Raw genomic sequence first — 19,367 nt, 5'->3', positions numbered from 1 at the left:
GAGGTTAGTGGGGAGGTTAGTGGGGTTGTACGCTCAGAAGCCCATTTCTTAATTAGAGTCTGCATGTGATGCAGCTTGAAGGAACAACAAAAAGGTTTAGACTCTGTGTGTTAACTACTTAGGTAGGCTTACTTTTCAGATTGTGCAAGAAAAATTAGGACTAACCGGTTTATAAAGTCATATCTGGGCTAACGTTTAACTGCTGTGTACTATCAGGATTTACCTCTTCTGTCACACTGTCTACACTTGCACAGCATGCGTGTGAATGGCTCTGAGGAGTGATACTGTTTCACAGACATGGTTTTGGAGGGAAGGCTGATGGTTTATAGATTTGATCTATGATACTGTGGTCTGTAATCAGCAGTTTGAACCAGTTTCAGTATTAGCCAAATTATAACATTCTTGTTTTAGAATTTAAAAAAACTATAATTTAAATATGTTTTTACCAAGCAACCGTAAGTAGGATTTTTAGAAGAATGCTAGATTTCTGTACAGTTCAGACTTATTTAAGTAGAAACAGTAGCATATACCAGCATGATGTTTTGCATGTGAGTGCATTTTCCCCAGAATACCTGCTAAACAAGTTGTGTCAGAAACCTACGGAGGCAGGGTTACGCCAAAGGCTGTTGAGTTATTCATACCAATGTCATCCTCAAGAACATTTCTGTCACCTTTATTATTAACCTGAGGCTCAAACCTTCATATTCACCGACTCATCGGGTATTTCTCAGATATTAAACACTATAAACATTATAGCATTGCAATATCCTCAAATTCAATCATATTTACATACCAACATCTATGTATAAATTTGTTTCAACAACTTGAACTGCCTTGCCTCTTGTTTGTGTCTGTTTCTGTGTGTCTTGTTTGTGAGCTGCAGAAACTGTTCCTGCTGTTGTTTTTGTTGTGCCTCCCTCCTTCCTGTATTTCCTCTCCTTGTTTTAGTGTGGAAACATTTGATCGCAAGAAAGGATTGTGGGAAAGGTGCACTGTGCCTTCTTTGGTATGTGTAGTGTACTTTTCTGTATATTGTCATCCAGACCAATGTTTTGCACTTTTGCTTATTTGTTTAAATAAAAGATTTGGTCGCAAAAAAAAAAAAAAAAATGAACTGCTTTATCTATTTGTCTTATCTATTTAAAAGAAATCTCAAGAGAAAGATTCTGAAGTATTTGTCCCTTGGCGTAAGGGCTTTGTATCCACAACATGAACTGTGGGAAGTTTAAACTGTCAGCAGTTCAACCAGTGCAGCCTTGCCCCTGAAAAGTATACTCGACAAAACTGGTCATGTCCTCGGGTCCCTAAGAGGTTTCCACAAATCACTGACTCCTATATTCCTCAGACCTTGAGTCTTTACGAGTACATATATTAAACGTGTCTTGTCCACTGCTTCTTCCTGAGCCCACTGAACCCTGTACAACACTATCAAACAATCTTGGATTAGTGTTGACATTAATCTTAATTATGGCTATGAGCACTATTTTTAGTTTATTATTATGGTGCCAGTTAATCTTTCCCCTCTGTCAGTTTATCTTTTTACCTTGAGGGAGCTGGACCAGTTAACCAAATAGGAACTGCTTATTATTGTCCTGATACACAATGCATTATTCCAGTTTTGTCTTTCAGCTTTACTCTCCAGCTGCATCATTGTAGGTTGTTTTCAGCTAAACTCTGTCCAGGTTGAGTAATTGATGTATAGTCTTTACACAAAAAAAGTGCACAGCCCACACTGAGACCCTCGGGTACAGCACTCTATCCATGAATCAACAATCACCAAGTTGTCTTCTCATAATCAAAACTAAGTATTCTCGAAACTTTTGTGTAGATTTGGCTTCCCTTAGCGGAAAGATAAATCTGAAAATGTATCTATATTTCTTTTAAGATTGTGTGTAGGCTCAAATAACATAACACAAATTGTACTCTAGAATTGAGGCTTTAGATTTCCAGAACAAGTGTATAATTTATAACCATAGAAAATGATTATACATATTATAATTTCACAAGTAACATATTTTATCCGTATTCCAAAAACATTTGAACTAATACATCTAAATTTCTTTTTTGGGTCCTTTACTGCTGTATAAATAAATAAAAATGAATTACATAATATTAAGCAATTACCTTAATCAAATAATGCTGTAGTGAGCTCAAATATGTCACAATACAGTAAGAGAAGGCAATGAGGCAAAAAGCTGTGGAAGCACAGAAACTGCAGTGGGACTCTCCACAACTCGGCCACATCTGTCTTGCATTAGACATAAAGAACAATGTAGTTTGTACAGATCCCTTCTTAAGGAGGGGGAGGAGGCTCTCTAGAAATTACAAACAGAAGTGGATGTCCTCAGTTCTTCTGCTGTAATCTCTTAATCTTGTCTCCAGATTCATAGAAGATACTGAATAGCATGCTCTTGCATTTGCCAACATACATACTTCACTAAAAATCCAACACTTTGGAAAAGATGGACTAGATAAGATAAATGTTACTGTTGCGTTGCAACCCACTGACATGTAAGGAGATTTTCCAATGTGTAATATGTAATTGAAAAAGTGGGTTATTTGTTCATCTGCATTCAATTTCTGATTGCACCTGCAGAGCTGCACTGTTTTTGGTCAGCTATGAAGGGAGATTAAAGCATAGAAGAGGAAATAAAAATAGATCTGTTGCTCTAGGCTGTCATGTGATGCAGCCGTATTTACGTCACAATGTAGTGATTAGGCCACAGTGAGCATCAACAGGAAACAGCACTGCTCTACCTGACAGAAAAACTAGACCTGAGGTTGTACATTGCCAAGTCAGCTTCCCTCCTCATGCAGCGGCCTTTGTTATTAATGAAAGCAGCATGAGCCACATCAGAACATCAAGCTTTTTGCATTCCTGCATAACTTTCACGTGTCTGCATCCCTTCAGTGACCAATACAGAAGATCGACACATCTTAATTTAAAACAGAAGCTGTCTACTCCCCAAACCTGAGACAGATGTATCAACCTTTAGGGAAAGCCTTATGCCAGTCAAAGTTGGTGCACGACCATGAACTAAAACAATGCTAACCTTAAATGTTATCTTGCAGTCTTATAGGAATAGTTATACATTCTGGCAATTTGATTAGTTGTTGAGTTGGATGAGAAGATCGATACACCTCTTATGTCTGTACGGTAAGTATGAAGTTATAACCAGCCGTCCGTTAGCTTAGCATAAAGAGTAGAAACAACTTGCCCGGCTCTGCCCATAGGTATGTGTGTGATCTTTTATCTAGGTGTTGTGCAGGATTTTCACTTTCATGTTGAATTTGTTAAGACATTTTCTGAGACTGTTGATCTCACATGTTGCTAATGTTGATTGTGTGAAAGAAGAGCAACAAGATCTTTTCGGACGTTAGCTATACAAACGGATAGATACTTTAGTGTACAAAGCCAGACCTTTTAACATATATGGGCTCCCAAAACAACAACAGAAGATAGATTAAAGAGTACACAAAAATACAGAAATAAAAATACACACTGAGAGAAATCAATTAGTTTTTGTGGAAAATTAAATAGCACAATGATCTGGTTAACATGTACATTTGAAGGAGTTTAAAAATGACTGTAGACACAGGGGTCTTTTGTTTCTTAGCCAGGGTGGAGAGTGTCAAATGTTAAGACTGATGTCATGACAGCACGAGCAACCATGTGAGGTGCATTGTAAGCACTGTATGAGCGTGACATGTGACCTAAATCCCAAGTGTGAGGTGCCTGACGGAGACTCAGTGAGATACAGACCATGAATTAACTTCTTTCCTATTAGTAACAGCAGTCAGGAACAACACATACTACTTGCACTTCACTTTGTACTTTATGACTTGGTGTGTTCTGACCTTTCAGACTTTCCAGTCCACCCTTTTTACCCCCCCCCGCCCTCCCTCCCTACTGTCAGTCACCACACTCAGTTCATGTGCTTGCCATATGTCATGAACTGTCATTATTCAAACTGTCTACACGGATGTCTAAAGGAATAATTAAACACTGCCTGAAATCAGGCAAATTTGTGTGCATAAAGAGTCCTCTTGTTGCTGAGATGTTGCAGGCTGTTCATTGATATGCAATCAGAAACCAGACCCATAACACTTAGCTTAAAGGTGTAGGATGCATGATTAAGTGCCAACGACCATAGTAGCAATTGAGTCTTAGATTTAATAATGATGAATGAAGAGATTCTGAATTGTTTTTTGAGCCTACAACTTTGTTGTTTAAGTAGCGAGCTGGAATGCAGAGTTGTGAAAATGTTGTCAGAGGTCATGAGGTGCATGGAGCAGCAGGTCCGGCTCTATATTTACAGAGGGGATTTAAAACACTAGAATGCAAGTCATCTGACCTAATTACACTGGTAAGGGTTGCTAAGGATGAGGTTTCACTCGCTGCTCTGCTGGTGCAGTCTGAACTGTCTAACTCCAGTCTGTCAGCATACATTGCAGTATTTCTACATTTTGACACTGAATATCCATTACCAAAAATTTAGTTATAAACAAAGACGTTTTATAACTATTTCCATTTTCCATATCATGATTTTTCTTTATGTTTGGTTGAGTGAGAAGTGAGAGTTCATCTCCTCTAACATTTCAAGTTAAGATTTCATGGTGGCTCCAATGAGGCTCATACATTTTAACAACATACTCAACACAGATGTAAGATGTCTGGTTAAGGTCCACATATCACTAAAATATATTGCGATCCACTTTCAGTTACATGTACTTAACCCATGGTTAAAGGGTTATTATTACTTAGTACCTCAGCCAAGGAGGCTATGTCTGTGTTTGTTTGTTTGTCTGTATATCAAGATTACGGAAAAACTACTAACCCAATTTCCATTAAACTTGTTGGAAGGGTGTATCGTGTGCCAAGGAAGAACCCATTCAATTTTGGATCCAAATGACAGTGCAGATACACAAACTATTTCTGACTTTTGTTAACATTGTGAGATAGGGCGTTTGTGCTACATTCACTCAGTGTAGGAAAACATTTGTTCCTGACTGGGAAAAGTACACTACATTAACGCCTTGGTGGAGGTCTAAGACATTTAAAAAAGATAATTATATTAATATTGATACTTTCGTATGCAATTAAATACAAGTCTGAGTCATATGAAACAAATATCAGGACTGGTTTTCAGTTTGTATTATCGGTACAATGCTGTGGGTACAGTGTCTAAATGACTAGCAAAGTTGGTAAGAATAGCATGCGATAGTTTTGATATTGGACAAGTTCACACTGTTAAACCACTGACAAAGCCACTTGGTTCAGTGTTGTTGTTGTTGTTAAAGCAGTAGCTTGTGTAAAACAGTGACTTCACTGTTTTACACAAGTGCTACTGCTTAACAACACTATAATATACATAAAATATAATTGTAACTATTTACAATTATAATACCTGTCAGGTGATTTATGAAATGAATATAGTTGTTAATATTAGTAACATATATATTATATATATATATATATATATAATATATATATATTATATAATATATATCTATATATATGTATTTATATACATACACACAGACTTTGATATAACTCAGTTTATGATGCATGCAGGTTTTACCTTTTCAAAAGTACTCTGAATAATTTATACTCTCCGGACTGGTCGCATGCTGCATGTTCTTATCTATCAAACAGGAAAATGTGATTGGTCCTAAATCACCAAAGAAAGGGAAATGTACACTTGAAATAATGGCTTATTCTTAGGACTATTTTGCAAAACAATGCTGTGGCTTGGCAAGTGTGTCTTTGATTTACTGTGCTGCTGCATGTCCCATTCAGCAGGACTCTTTTTTTCTAGCTGACTTAGAGATCTCAACCTGCAGAGACCCAAGTTTCCCAGCAGCTGTCATTAGGGGTGAATGTCACACACGGCTGCCAAGTCACGCCAATAGATCCCATATACTATGGCTGCTCTCATATTTCACTGACTCTCTCTGAGAATAACAAAAACACAGTGTAAGTCTGGTTAATTAAAGTTTGTTACATTAGTGAGAAAGCAACAGGAAATAGGCCCAAATATCCACAATACCTATGATCTGTTGCTTAATTTTTGTATTATAGTTTGAAGATATTTTTAGCAATTTGATGGACAAACAGAAACAAAAAAGTTGCATTAGGTAAAGCAAAGCTATACTAAAAACAAGGCACTTAATTGTTAAAAGAAGGCTCTACTGTCATGTGCATTAACTGTCACCCTTAAATGACTCTTGTGCAAACTGTGTCCATTGTTTTACAACACTGGTCACACTGTGTCCAAGAGTCCACTCATAGCCCCAGGCTTCAAAGTACTAAAGCAACTGACCGTCTATTATTGCCAGCATATACATAGCTACAGAGGCCAGACCATCCTCCACTCGCTGCAGAGGAGGGTCTGGCTACGTCACATAGAACGACGGGATGGGAGAAAAACTTGCCTCGGGAAGGAACTTGTTTTGGTGGAACATGTGTACGTTCAAAAGTTGTTTTAGTCGTGCAACAGAAAACTCAGATTGGACAGATTAGCTAGCTTTCTCAATTTGCTATGCAGAGATCTGAGGAGCAGTTCACCATAGTCCTCATCAATCCACCGGAGTTTAAAATTCCAACACAAACAAAGCTTAAGGAGACGGATATTGGCAAAAAGACATGCATCTGGCTGAATTTCCTGCAGCACCGGAGCATTCCCGAAAGTAGAATGTTGTGGATATAGACTACAGAGGCAATAACTATGAGCAGTGACTACAACAGCGCTTACTCGACACGTTCATGACTGTACAGGCTAGATGATAGACAAAGGGGGGAAGTAGATGATATCAGAGAGAAGTACAGAGGGACCAGTAAGTGTAATTACAAGGCAGAGGACTGGAGGTGAGGCTGTGGGAGAGGGAGGAAAGCCAAACAACAGTGTATACAGACAAAGAAATTGACTTCTGGAGGAAAAGAAAGCTTTTGGAATGCAGTTCAAGCCAAGCAAGTTGAGTTATAAACTGAAACAGTGTTCTCAATTCGTCTGGTGGACATTAGCTACTAAAAAGAAAAACTAAAATAGATCAAAGCATTGTAACTTCCAACAGGCATCCACACCAAAGCCACTACAAGGCTGTGCCTCTGGTTTGGTTTAGCACTCTACTTCCGGAGCAAAAATAGATCTCCCTGTGAATCACGTCCGAGAGGATGCAGCCAAAACTACTTATGTCTTAAAACAAGCACTGTCAAAGTTGGACTTACATTGTATAATTGGTGTGTGTGTGTTTATATGTTTGTGCACTAACAGGCGCACGCACACTCAGCTGGGATCCCTGGCTTTGTTCTGGGTTTGCAAAGATTTTTTTTGTTGTCAGTGTGGGTGTATCCAACTGTGACAAGCTGCTTGGCTCCGTTCGATCCTTTGTAAACCCCGGTGTGTCCCGCAGGAATGGAGCTGCACTAAAAGCAGCTTAGCGCCAGTTTTCACCTCTTGACTTAGTTACTGATTTTCAGATTGCACTAAGGGCCAGACAAAACAAAGGAATAGTTGCATGGTGTTGGGAAGTGGTATTCAACCGCTGACCTCATTGTTACGTTTGCAGGGCTCCAATGCTTTGTGTGTGAAAGAGTTCAGAGAGGTGGGAGCATTAGGTTACTCCTTTAAGATCCTTTTCCCCTGACCAAACATACCTAAAGTGATGTTCCTATGGTGAGTGCAGTGTACTGCAAAAAGAAGGTTTTAATTTCCTAATTTGTGTATAAAGCTATATTCTGTATACACTGATGTATTTTTAGTAAATATTTAAGCCTAAATTACAAACCCAGGGAGAAATAATCATTAAGTAAATTGTTGGCAAGGAGACAGTGTTAATCATTGTCAGTCATTTTCCTAGGTGAATTTGCAACATTGCAATCGAGACTGATACATTACCTTGTAAAGTCTGCACTGCTCTGCACATAATTCCGTCTAAGACCAATCATAATCACCTTGTGTCATTTCATCCTCTTCATTTCATGATAAGAAGCAACACAGAAACCAAACATGACTCAAACAGCACATCATAAAATCAGCAGATCTGCCACAGACATAACATCTAAACGTTTGAATAAAGATGCCTCCGGGATGCAAATACTATTTGCCATTCATCAAACGGAGCCGAGCACGTTTCACAACTCCCACAGGGTTTTCTCGCACTCATTTATCAAAATAACACATTTCAATTTTAATAACTTTGACATAATCGTAAAGAGGCTCAGTGTCACTTTTGATTACAATGCTGGTGATGGTGTCCCGCTGTGGCACTTTATATCTCTATCTGACAGCAGCAAACGGGAGATTAGTTCTGCAACTTGTTGCCCGAGACGCTTCATCTTCAGGTTCCGGTGCTGTCTAAATATAGCTAATGAGGTACCCACACGAATTGTGCATCCTTGCTTTTAGTGGAATTAGTGTTACATTGTCTTACGCTATTTTACATTTGAATTACGTTGGCCCAGTTCTTAGATGACATTCTGTAGTCTGACAAGAAATAATTCCCTTAAAGCCATTAAAGAAGGGAACATTGTGAGCATTTTCAAATCTAACATTACTATATATTTCTATGTAATCCTTCTAACCATTCATCTGAACTAGATCTATTCAAGTGATATTGTGTGTAAAAAGCTAGTTTTGTCTTTTTGTTGTCTAAATGAGGGGTTGCATGCTCTTGAGTTTTCTGAACTTCTCTATTCTTCTGGCTTCCTTACAAAACCCTATCGGATAATGTTTGAACATATATTTCCATCAAGCTCACAAGGCAGGACAGGTTTTTGTAATTTTTTTTTTTTTTTTTAAGTTAACATTCGGGATGCAAGCTCTTCACTCGCTCTTTTAAGCTCTTTTCCTCGGCCATTGACCTGAGAGCTGTCTTTGTTTTCGGTGTGCTGCTTCCCTCTTTCACCTGCTAACAGGCAGCTGGCTTCTCTGTTGTGACAACGGTGGGAGCTTCCAGACACCCTTGTAACAGCTTGGCTCGTTAGTCGAAGATTTAGCACGCTAACTTTGGGGGTCTGCAGGGTGCTAATGTCCTGGAGGGGTGATTGACAGAGTAGATCATTATGTCGACCAGTTCGCCTGCTTGGGCAGAGCTCGGCCTGACAGTTTCCTGTTTAGGCAGTCTTGGTCCAGACGGTCGAGTGGGCCACAATTGCAACACAGTGACTTTTTTTTCTCTCAATCATCAACCAGTTTGGACATTGTGCTTAAGAAAATAGAGGAACCTGATTATAAATACTGTCTCTGTAAGTGCACAGTATATTAGTATCCAAGTCTATGTAATTGAAATATGTTTTATTTTATTTATCTGAAATAAAATACTACTCATATCTGTAGCTGAATATAATATCATACGACCCATCTGTACAGTAAAATCGAATTCACTTTTATTTTAGACTCACTGAACCTGACATGTGTTTATAGTCATTCACTGACAATGTGAAACAATGTACATGATTAATAGATGGCTTTTCTTTAAAAGGCCATGCATGTTGGGGCTGACATGGATACTGTACATATACAAACATTTTTCAAAAAAGGTTATCAGGCTTTGGATATAACATGTCATATGAAGACTGCCAGAATCATAAGCAGCAGTAACTGCTTCCAGATGTGATAATCAGGCCTAATGATGGAGTATGATCATTCCAAATGAAACATGCCATAGTACCTCAAATATTTAGTTATTTCTTCTCCCCCCCCCCCAAGCTTATATGGTACCTATAGTAAGCCTATAGTAGGTTTGCATTAACAGGAGTGCTTTTGTGGGAATCTAAAGCTGGATCCAATTATGTTTTCAAAGGTTGTATAGCATATTTCTCAGAACTTTACCATAGCAGCCGGCAGTTGTGACCCTAGCTTCAATCAGAGCTCCAAGGACATTATTTACTTATTTTAAGTACATACAGAGTGTTTTGCTGACCTAAATGTCAGAGAACATAAAGCAGGAAGTCTTTTAAACTTAAACAAATCTAATTTGCCTTGATGAAGACATTTTACACTAGACACCATGCTGTGCCAGACTGTTCACAAAAACATATTTTAAGCTGTCCCCACATTTTTTAACAAAAGTCATGTAGTGTGAAAAAAGATCTGAGGTACAAGAGAATGTTTCTTTACATGTCTGTTGTATGTAAAAAGTCTTCCAAATTTCTGTGCGTGTGTGTTCATTCAATAGAGGGTTATTGTGGCTATAGGATGCTTGTGCGCAGGCGGACAAATCTGGGCCCCCTCTTGGTGCTCATCAGATGCCCATGCCTTTAGCATCTGGAGGAGAGTTGCTTATAATTATGATGGATTAGACTACGGCTCTTTGGGCCTGCGCACTGCAATTGTTTTGCAGATGCGGCTGTGACATGCATTAAAAATTGAGGAAGGCAGCCACAAATCAATGTTTGACCGGAATCACAGGTATCTGTTGGCTTTGGGCAGAGAGAAAGTGTACAGGGAAAGCAACAATGAAACCATAAGCTCCGTTTGCTTCATAATCTTTTGTAGAGATCTTATTTTCCATACTTTTTCATTACCTTTATTACTTTATTGTTACTAGACCTACAGTGAACATTACAAGTTATAAGAATTAAAAGCTTGCTCTTCTCACAGTTTGGCCAAAATACTACATTTAAATATCAGCTGAAACCAGACAAAACCTATTTAGATTACCATGTGACATAGTCACCCATATATTGCTACCAAACTCTTATTTGGAGGTTTTTACATTTATCCTTGGAGCTCCAACAACTAATAAAATGTACTTAAATCAGAGTTGAAAAACATTAAACAAAGAACGTTATCCGGATGAGTACATTAGTGTGGGAAACATTTGTGGGGGTGAGTTTATAGTCTGTACTCATTATAGGTTTATGGCACAAAGCTCACTATGCTAGAGTTTAGCCCTGATAACAAAAGGCCTCAAACTTGAGAACTGAGTTGTATTTGCATATTTGACATTACAATGTGTTCAGGGTGAGGAATATGGCGACCTAACAGCTGATGAGCAGCCAACTCCTCCTCCCATCTACCATCTGGGACATTACTCTTGCATTCTAATACCTTCAATCAATTGTCACTGTTCCTAGTGTTTCTTCTTTCCACCCTACATTTGTCTAAGAAATATTCCATCATGGAAGCAAACAGAACTCAAACATGTTGATGAAGTTAGATGTTTGTCAGTGGAACATAATTTGAGTGTTAAGTTTCTGCACATATCTGTTTTTTTTCTTTAATATTATAGTATTTGAACACATAACTATGCTTGAATAATGATGTGACCAAATATTTCTCTCTTTCTGCCCTGCAGGACGGACAGAGGGCAGCCCTGTGGATGGACTCTGAACAGGCCAGATGGAAACAGAACAGACCAGACATGAGACGGAAGAAAGTCTGATATTAGCACAATTTGGCACATCTCGCAACATCTCTCACAAACTCCAGAATGGAGGCCAGTCTTCAGAGAGAGATTCTCTGCAGATCACTGGGGATACAAACTGGAACCATTACAAGCCCAGCGCAGTTGTCAACTCCATAAAGAGGCACAGGGAAAACAGTAACAGTCCTTCTTCAGTACATGGGCTGTTTGATCAAGGATCCTATGTGATGAATGGAGACTTGATGAATGGAGAGTTGAAGCATGCACTTGTTGAGCAGTCCTTACTGGTCCAACAGCCGAAGAAACTTAAAGTAGATTCTGAGATTAAAAGAAATGATGACATGAGCTCCAGTTTGGTGGATAGCTTTCCTGAGATGACAAAGGCAACAGAGTTTGAATGCAATACCCCACAGACAGAGATTAAGTTAGACAAGAGGAACTGTAATTATTCTAATGGAGATATTTTCTGTCTACCAAGGAATAAACAAGTTTTGATTCCAAACGGTGCTGTATCACCCCCCTCAACCATAGAAAGCACTCCAGGTGATCTTTTAGAGAAAACCTTGTCTCAGTATTATCCTGAGCAAGTGTTAATCACACCACAAACATCTGGGCCACAGCTAAATGCTGGAAATGGTTCACTGGCAAATAAACTGTCCAGTGAAGGTGCTCAACCCCCCTCTTTAACCTCAGGATTGCCCAATTCAGCTCAGATGCCCGACTCACAGCAACAGCAGCCTGGCGCATTGGGCAGTGTTGAAGGAGGCAACAATTATAACTCTGGCAACTATGTAGTGAATGGATACTCAAACAATTTTAAAGCAGACCACCAGCAGCAACAGCATCCGCAGCGGCCGCCATCTTACCCTGGTCAGGAGCTGACTCTAGGTCAGCGGCCTGGCATAATCTCACCTGCCAATAGCTCACAACAACATCAAAATGGGCCACGGTGCTATCCAGAGGACACAAATCCTCAAGATATATATGCGAAGGCCAACCAAGAGTTTAACCAGAACTCTTTTCTGGAGCGCAATGCTCCTTTACAGGCAGCAGAGACAGGTGGATATGGACCCTTTCCAAACTCTGGGATACAAAGTGAAGAAACCAGGTCTGGTCAGCATCAGCGCCATGGCACTGACAGGGGCCACCAGTATGGTCTTCAACCCCAGACCTTTAAACAAAATGCCGGGAACTCACATGGATCTGACCCATTGGGGCCCAGTCTCCAGCAGCCAAGTCATGGGTTAGAAAACGGGATGGCGAACACATCTCAGCAGAAAGCCAACTTGTCAGGTTCGACTTCCCACCAGAGAGGCTGGGTAGATCAGAATTCTTCACATTCCCAGCAGCAACCAGCGAGTGGCTCGTCATCCCAGGCTCAAGAGCAGGACATGTGGAGGGGCATCCCTGCTAAGCCACAGTTGGAGCAGCAGACAGCTAACCCCCAGGTTCACTGCCAGATGCTGGAGCCAAATCCAGCGCAAAGATTCCAGACACAGTCAGGTTTCACAGATAGCAGCCAGGGGTCTAACAACTTCCAGCAGCAACAACAAGACTGTCTCCCAGCCCAAACACACTGTGCTCCAGCCCAGCACAGCACTGCCCCTGAGTGGCAATCAAATTTGAAAGCCCCTCAAATGCGGCAGCCTCTACCCCAGAAAATGCCTGAGCAGCGTAATTTGCGCCAAGATCAGCAGGCAGACAGCCGCTACCACACCCACATGCAGTCAGAGCACTTATCTGAAGACCCTGATCTGCAGGATATACTGTCTCCTGGTTTTTTACCATCACAGCAACAGCAGCAACAACAAGAGCACTGTCATCTTCAACGTCCACTGTCCCACCCACCGCAATTTGAGGGGCAGCAACTCAACTCTCCTGATTATAGACCTCGCAGTCAGCCAAGTCAGCAGCAGCTTCAACCCAATCAGCCTCTTAGAAACACTTCTGCTCAATCCAACAACCAACACACCCAGCACAGTGACCATGCAACATTCAGTTACAATAACACAACAGAGATGCAACAGCGTCAACAACTTCAAAGGCAGTTTCCACCAAACTCAGGCAGCAGTAACCTCAAGCAATTTCAACCACAGCGGCCTAACAACCACAGTCACCAGCCCAACCATGCAGACTTCTCCCAGACCTCTATACACTCACAACCTCACTTACCACAAGGCGCGTTAAACCAACAGGTATCAACACAGATGTATCATGAGGCTGAACAGCAGCTGAAGATATCATGCACTCAGTTCCAAAGAGGACCTCGACTACCTCCAGCACCTGTGGGTCCCCATGCAGCTCTGCGTATGCACCTGTTACAAAGGAAGGAGCGCCAGGGCCCTCCTCATCCCCTTCAGAGCACTAGTGTCCCCAAACATGGTCTCAGAGCTGTGAAAATGGAAAACGGACCCAGATTTGAGCTGCCTTGTTCACAGCAGCAGCAGGAGCAGCAGTTACAGATGCAAGAGGCAGGCATAGGTGGAGTGCAAGTCAAGCAGGAGTATCAACCATCCCTATGCGAGCGAAGGCAGGGGCAGGGAAACATCTTGGCCTCCATGGAACAAAGCCTGAGGCAGTACCAGCTTTCACCTGTGTTTGAGAAGAAATCCCTTGTCGTCAATTCTTTAAATAAAGTCAAGGTGGAATCCTCTGGGCCTGTCACAATCCTGTCAACAAACACTGACCTATCTGGAATAGAATCATCAGCAGCTGCCCCAGCCGCTGTAGCTAAAAAAAACGCACCTGATTCCACTCCTAAGAAGGAACACCTCCTACAAAACTTTATGGACTCTCCCATGAAGCTATTGGATACCCCTATAAAGAATCTACTGGACACACCCATGAAAACACAATACGACATTGCATCCTGCCACTGTGTTGGTGAGTTTCAAGTTGTTGGTTCTGAAATATGTTTGATCAGTTGTTGTGTAAATATTAATGTATGTTCCTTTATGATATTTAGAACAAATCAGTGAGAAGGATGAAGGCCCATACTACACTCACTTGGGGTCAGCACCGAGTGTTGCAGGTATACGGGAGAAGATGGAAAAAAGGTAGCCACAAATTTGACCTTTTGAAAAATGACTGTAAACATAGACTGTGTTTTAAATAACCACTGTTTACTATTTTACTTACTTTAATGTCTCTGTTCTGCATTGAAGGTCTGGTCTTATTGGTAGCGCCATCAGGATTGAGAAAGTAATATACACCGGCAAGGAAGGAAAAAGTACCCAAGGGTGCCCCATAGCTAAATGGGTAAGAACCACTTTTCTATATTTCATTTGAGAAACAAACAAATCAGCTGGCCTGGTGTATGCCTCAAATATCTGCATGTCCACAAATGTATACCTGTCACTTTTAAGGTGATTCGTCGATCCAGTGTGGAAGAAAAGCTACTGGTGTTGGTGCGGGAACGCACTGGTCACAAATGTGAGACCGCCTGCATCATTGTAGTAATTCTGGTCTGGGAGGGCATCCTGCCCAGCTTGGCTGACCAACTCTACAGTGAGCTACGTGAAACTCTAACAAAGCATGGAGCCCTCACCCAGAGACGATGTGCTATCAATGAGGAGTAAGTGACAGCACTATAGAACTTAAGTCTGGCCAAGTGGGCTACAGTAGTTTTGTTTTAACCAACCACAGAAGAGGAATGTTTGGTTCTTGGTTAAAATATTTTAAAAGCTTTTGAGTGTTTTTTTTATTATTTGCATCAATTTATACTTTGGGTACAAGTTCCCAATTTGATCCTCAGTCCTCAATTTTGTCTTATACTGAATTAACCCATATTAATAAATACTGAATTGAATCCCTCTTTAGGAGGACCTGTGCATGCCAAGGGTTAAATCCTGACAATTGTGGAGCATCTTTCTCCTTCGGCTGCTCCTGGAGCATGTACTACAACGGCTGCAAGTTTGCCCGGAGTAAAATCCCAAGAAAATTCAGACTACTAGGAGATGATATGAAAGAGGTATACATGCACCATGGTAACGTTATTATAATATGCCAATTAAGGTACTAAATACTATCTGCTATTTTCTGTCTTTCAGGAAGAGAAACTGGAGCACAACTTTCAAAATTTAGCAACCTTATTGGGTCCCTTGTATAAAACATTGGCACCTGACGCTTATGGAAACCAGGTGTGTATATTTAAACACTTTATTTATATTTTATTTTATTTATTATAAAAAAATGTATAATACAAATTAAAAAAATGTCACGTTTCTCAAAGGAATAATTGATTTTCAGATCAAATCTAAGCCTAGCATGGTTTTAAGTCACATGTATACATGTGAGTGATGCAACTTGCACACATTACCAAAAATAGTATACTGTGCATGGTTTTTTTTCTCAAAATATCTACATGGTAATGTACCTCCTGCTGTTCCTGGACACAGGTGGAACATGAACACAGAGCAACAGATTGTCGCCTGGGGCTTAAAGAGGGGCGTCCTTTCTCTGGGGTCACTGCCTGTCTAGACTTCTGTGCCCACGCTCACAGAGACCTCCACAACATGCAGGGTGGCAGCACTGTGGTAAGCAAAAACTGGGCAACGTTTATTTTTCCAAGTATGTTGTATTTGTTTGAGAATGAAATAGATATAGAAAGACGGCACATAGAGCTAGGTTCCATCGAAGTGCGGCTTTAAAACAGATATGGGAATAACAAAAGTAGATTTCTTATTTGATGTGACATCCCCAACAAAAAGTGTTAACCTCACCCTGTTTCTCCAGGTGTGTACATTAACAAGTGAGGATAACCGAGACATCGCAAAGATACCAGAGGATGAGCAGCTCCATGTACTGCCTCTTTACAAGGCTTCCAACACTGATGAATTTGGCAGTGAGGAGGGTCAGCAGGAGAAAATCAAGACAGGCGCCATCCAAGTCCTCAGTGCCTTCCGTCGTCAAGTACGCATGCTTGCAGAGCCCGCCAAGTCTTGCAGGCAAAAAAAGCTAGATGCTAAGAAGGCAGCTGCCAACAAGAATGCCATGCTGGACAATGAAAGGGCAGAGAAGGCCCTCCTGGCCAAGTCAAAAGCTGGCACTTATGAGAACACCGCTCAGAGCACTCCTATGGCAGGTAGGGTAACATTTATTCTGACACATTTAATAAATTGTATTTTATAGTGAGTTTCCACCTGGTTTTAAAATCTGTCCCGGGTGATCTGATCACCGCTACAGCTGGGTGCTCAATGTGAGACGCCAAGTGTTAAACGGCTTCCCGTCTCCACCCTTTTCCTCTTGTCCTCTGTTCATGCCCAGCGCCATTTGTTTTTAACTCTTTTCTCAACTAAAGCTGTATCTACATTTTTTTTTGCCGCGTTACCACAAAGACCACACACCGTACGCTCACTTTTTGGCAAGGACCCGCCCTACTTTGCATCTGATTAGCTAGAACTCATTTCATTGGTAGGTGGAAGTTCAATGATTGGTTAAACCTAGTGCATCAAAAACAAATCCCATGTGGACTTTATTTTTCTAAAATAGTCATACCCCAGAAATCCGGCACCAGGCGCGAGTATTTTAAGTTCTGCGTTAGTTAGAATTCCGTTCCTCTCGTATGATTGGTAAGTGAAATCAATTGACTCGAAAATATAAAACTGGATGCAAGTTCCCTTATTTATTTATTTATTTATTTATTTTCTTCACGGCTGCACGCCAGAGATCCAGCATGGTGCCGGAATACTTTAAGCCCTGAATGTCTGTACTAATATCCTATATATTAGTGAATTCGGGGACGTTTTATGATAATAAAATATTATATTTTTTTTAATGTGGCCCAGGACCCATACGCGTACATACTGCTGAAAGAATGTGGTTTTATGTCCCCCAGTCCCCCTGTGAATGTGGTCTGAGCGATGGGATCTCTATGTGTCCTGGATGGATTCACACTTGTACTTAGAGCTGTCCACTTGTGATCGGATCACTCAGGACGGATTTTAATACTAGCTGAAAATGGGGTCAAATATTTTATTTCTTTGTAAGGACGTTTTTTCAACATACAAAGAGATTTGTGTAATTGTTTCGCTGCTGCTTAGGCCTTTATCCTTTGGGGGTTTTGTTTTCTAGGACCTATTCCAGGTGCTGTGGGAGCAATTCTACAGTCAGGTCAGCCAACACACCCCCTTGGGTCCCATCATCAGCAACTACAGCAACAACAGCACCAGAGCATTCTTTCTCCTTATCCTGGCTCAACTAATTTAGCCAGCTACCCCAGGTTCCCCAACCACCCTGGGTCTTTTCCAAGCACTTCCAAGCCAAGCACCATGTATCCCCCTCAGCCACCAACACCTGCCAGCCCTTACCCCTCCCCACTCCATGTACCAAACTCTTACATTAATGGATCAAATCGTCCATACCCAGGTTATCAATGTAACGGAGGAATGCCCCTTGACAGTTACCATGCATACTGTGCTTCAAACCAAAAGCACCTGGACATGTATCGACAACAGCGGCCTGCACTTTACTCAGAGCAGCAGTACGGTGTACATCAAGGTTATGAGGTCAATTATCAGCCAAGGTATGGTGAGCCAGGTTTACAGGTCAATGGTTACAATGCCTGTAGCATGAGGCCAGTTCACCCCATGAGACCTTACTCCCCTTATGGTCCTAATGGAGCATCAGACCCCCGGTTTATGGACCCCCTCTCAAGAGCACCCTCAGCTCATGGAGGTCTAGACTATACAGCTGCTGTGAGCAAAGGCAATCAGTTTGGAGGATACCCAAATCCATACCTATCTCGGAGCCCTCAAATCTTAGCCTCAGGCGAAGATCCTTTCCACATGCAAATCAAGACAGAGATGGCCATGCCCCGCCCACAGATGCTTTCTGCTCAGTTAAGTGGTAGGTGTTTAAACCCTGAAACACAGTCATTGTTAGGTATGCCTGGTATTAAGCAGGAGCCTGGAATGCCACAGACACCCACAACCCCACAAAAGCCTGAGGTGTGGTCAGACAATGAGCACAACTTCTTGGACCCCGACATTGGTGGTGTGGCAGTGGCACCAAGCCACGGCTCAGTCCTTATTGAGTGTGCAAAACGGGAGCTCCATGCCACAACCCCAGTTAAAAACCCTGACCGCAACCATCCAACACGCATCTCCTTGGTCTTCTACCAGCACAAAAATATGAATGAGGCCAAGCATGGTTTGGCACTGTGGGAAGCCAAAATGGCAGAGAAGGCTCGAGAGAAGGAGGAAGATGCAGAGAGGAATGGTGGTGAGGGGACACCTAGCAAGGGTAAGAAGGGGGCGAAGCGTGAGCATCCAGAGTCATCAGAAACCACCGGGGAGCCTCCGTACAAGCGTTTTATCCAGGCACTAATGGAGGGGTCCTTATCGTGCACAACAAACACCTATGTCAATACATCTCCATACGCTTTCACCAAGGTCACAGGGCCTTACAGTCAGTTTGTATAAAAAACAAAAAACAAAAAAACCCTCAAGAAGAAAATTCGAGGTGCTTCATTTACGACAAACAAAGACAAATGGCCTTGTCTAAACACTCCTTCCTGTTCGTAAGGTTAGCAACAGTGTAGCGTTGAAAAAGGAACCTGTGATCAGATCACCTTTCACATCAGGTCTTTCGCCTGTTTAACAATCAATCTTTACTTGTTGGCCCTCCTAAGGATGTATTTATTTTTTTGCCAACTTTGCAAGATACACACTGTCAAAATCTCTGGTGCTTTCAGTCTGATACACAAGGACCTATTTTTAATGGAAACAGTTTTCTTTTTTTTTACAAAATTGTACTCTTGGCATAAAACACTGACTTTGTAAATGACAACATTCACGGTGCTAAAGTGTGTGCTAATTACCATTTATTTTAATTAAAATGCCTTTACACTATGACCATAACTCACTCTACGAGTGACAATGAATGACTTATGACAACAGGACACTGAAAATATCATTGCACGATCAAATTATCAGCATAATGGTTTTAGGCAAGTCAGTGTTTTAGAGCACTTTTTGATAAAGAGAATCTTTTGGTAA

At 41.2% G+C, this 19,367-nt stretch overlaps 1 protein-coding gene across 3 annotated transcripts in view; it reads left to right on the top strand.

Annotated features, from left to right (window-relative positions):
* Positions 1-19,367, top strand: part of tet2 (tet methylcytosine dioxygenase 2) — a 31,890-nt gene that overhangs the window by 10,332 nt on the left and 2,191 nt on the right. For all 3 annotated transcript variants that reach the window (XM_032529214.1, XM_032529197.1, XM_032529206.1), the window contains exons 2-10: positions 11,302-14,253; positions 14,336-14,426; positions 14,535-14,628; positions 14,736-14,944; positions 15,190-15,340; positions 15,420-15,509; positions 15,768-15,905; positions 16,105-16,453; positions 17,443-19,367. The exon at positions 17,443-19,367 is cut by the window's right edge and continues 2,191 nt beyond it. In XM_032529214.1, the coding sequence (XP_032385105.1) occupies positions 11,346-14,253; positions 14,336-14,426; positions 14,535-14,628; positions 14,736-14,944; positions 15,190-15,340; positions 15,420-15,509; positions 15,768-15,905; positions 16,105-16,453; positions 17,443-18,791 (5,379 nt within the window). In that variant the 5' untranslated portion in view covers positions 11,302-11,345 and the 3' untranslated portion in view covers positions 18,792-19,367. The remainder of the gene's footprint in view (positions 1-11,301; positions 14,254-14,335; positions 14,427-14,534; positions 14,629-14,735; positions 14,945-15,189; positions 15,341-15,419; positions 15,510-15,767; positions 15,906-16,104; positions 16,454-17,442) is intronic.

This window comes from Etheostoma spectabile, chromosome 2, assembly GCF_008692095.1.
Source record: "Etheostoma spectabile isolate EspeVRDwgs_2016 chromosome 2, UIUC_Espe_1.0, whole genome shotgun sequence".
NCBI classification, from domain to species: domain Eukaryota; kingdom Metazoa; phylum Chordata; class Actinopteri; order Perciformes; family Percidae; genus Etheostoma; species Etheostoma spectabile.
The sequence above is the reverse complement of the archived record's forward strand: the minus strand, read 5'-3'. Positions and strand labels throughout refer to the sequence as shown.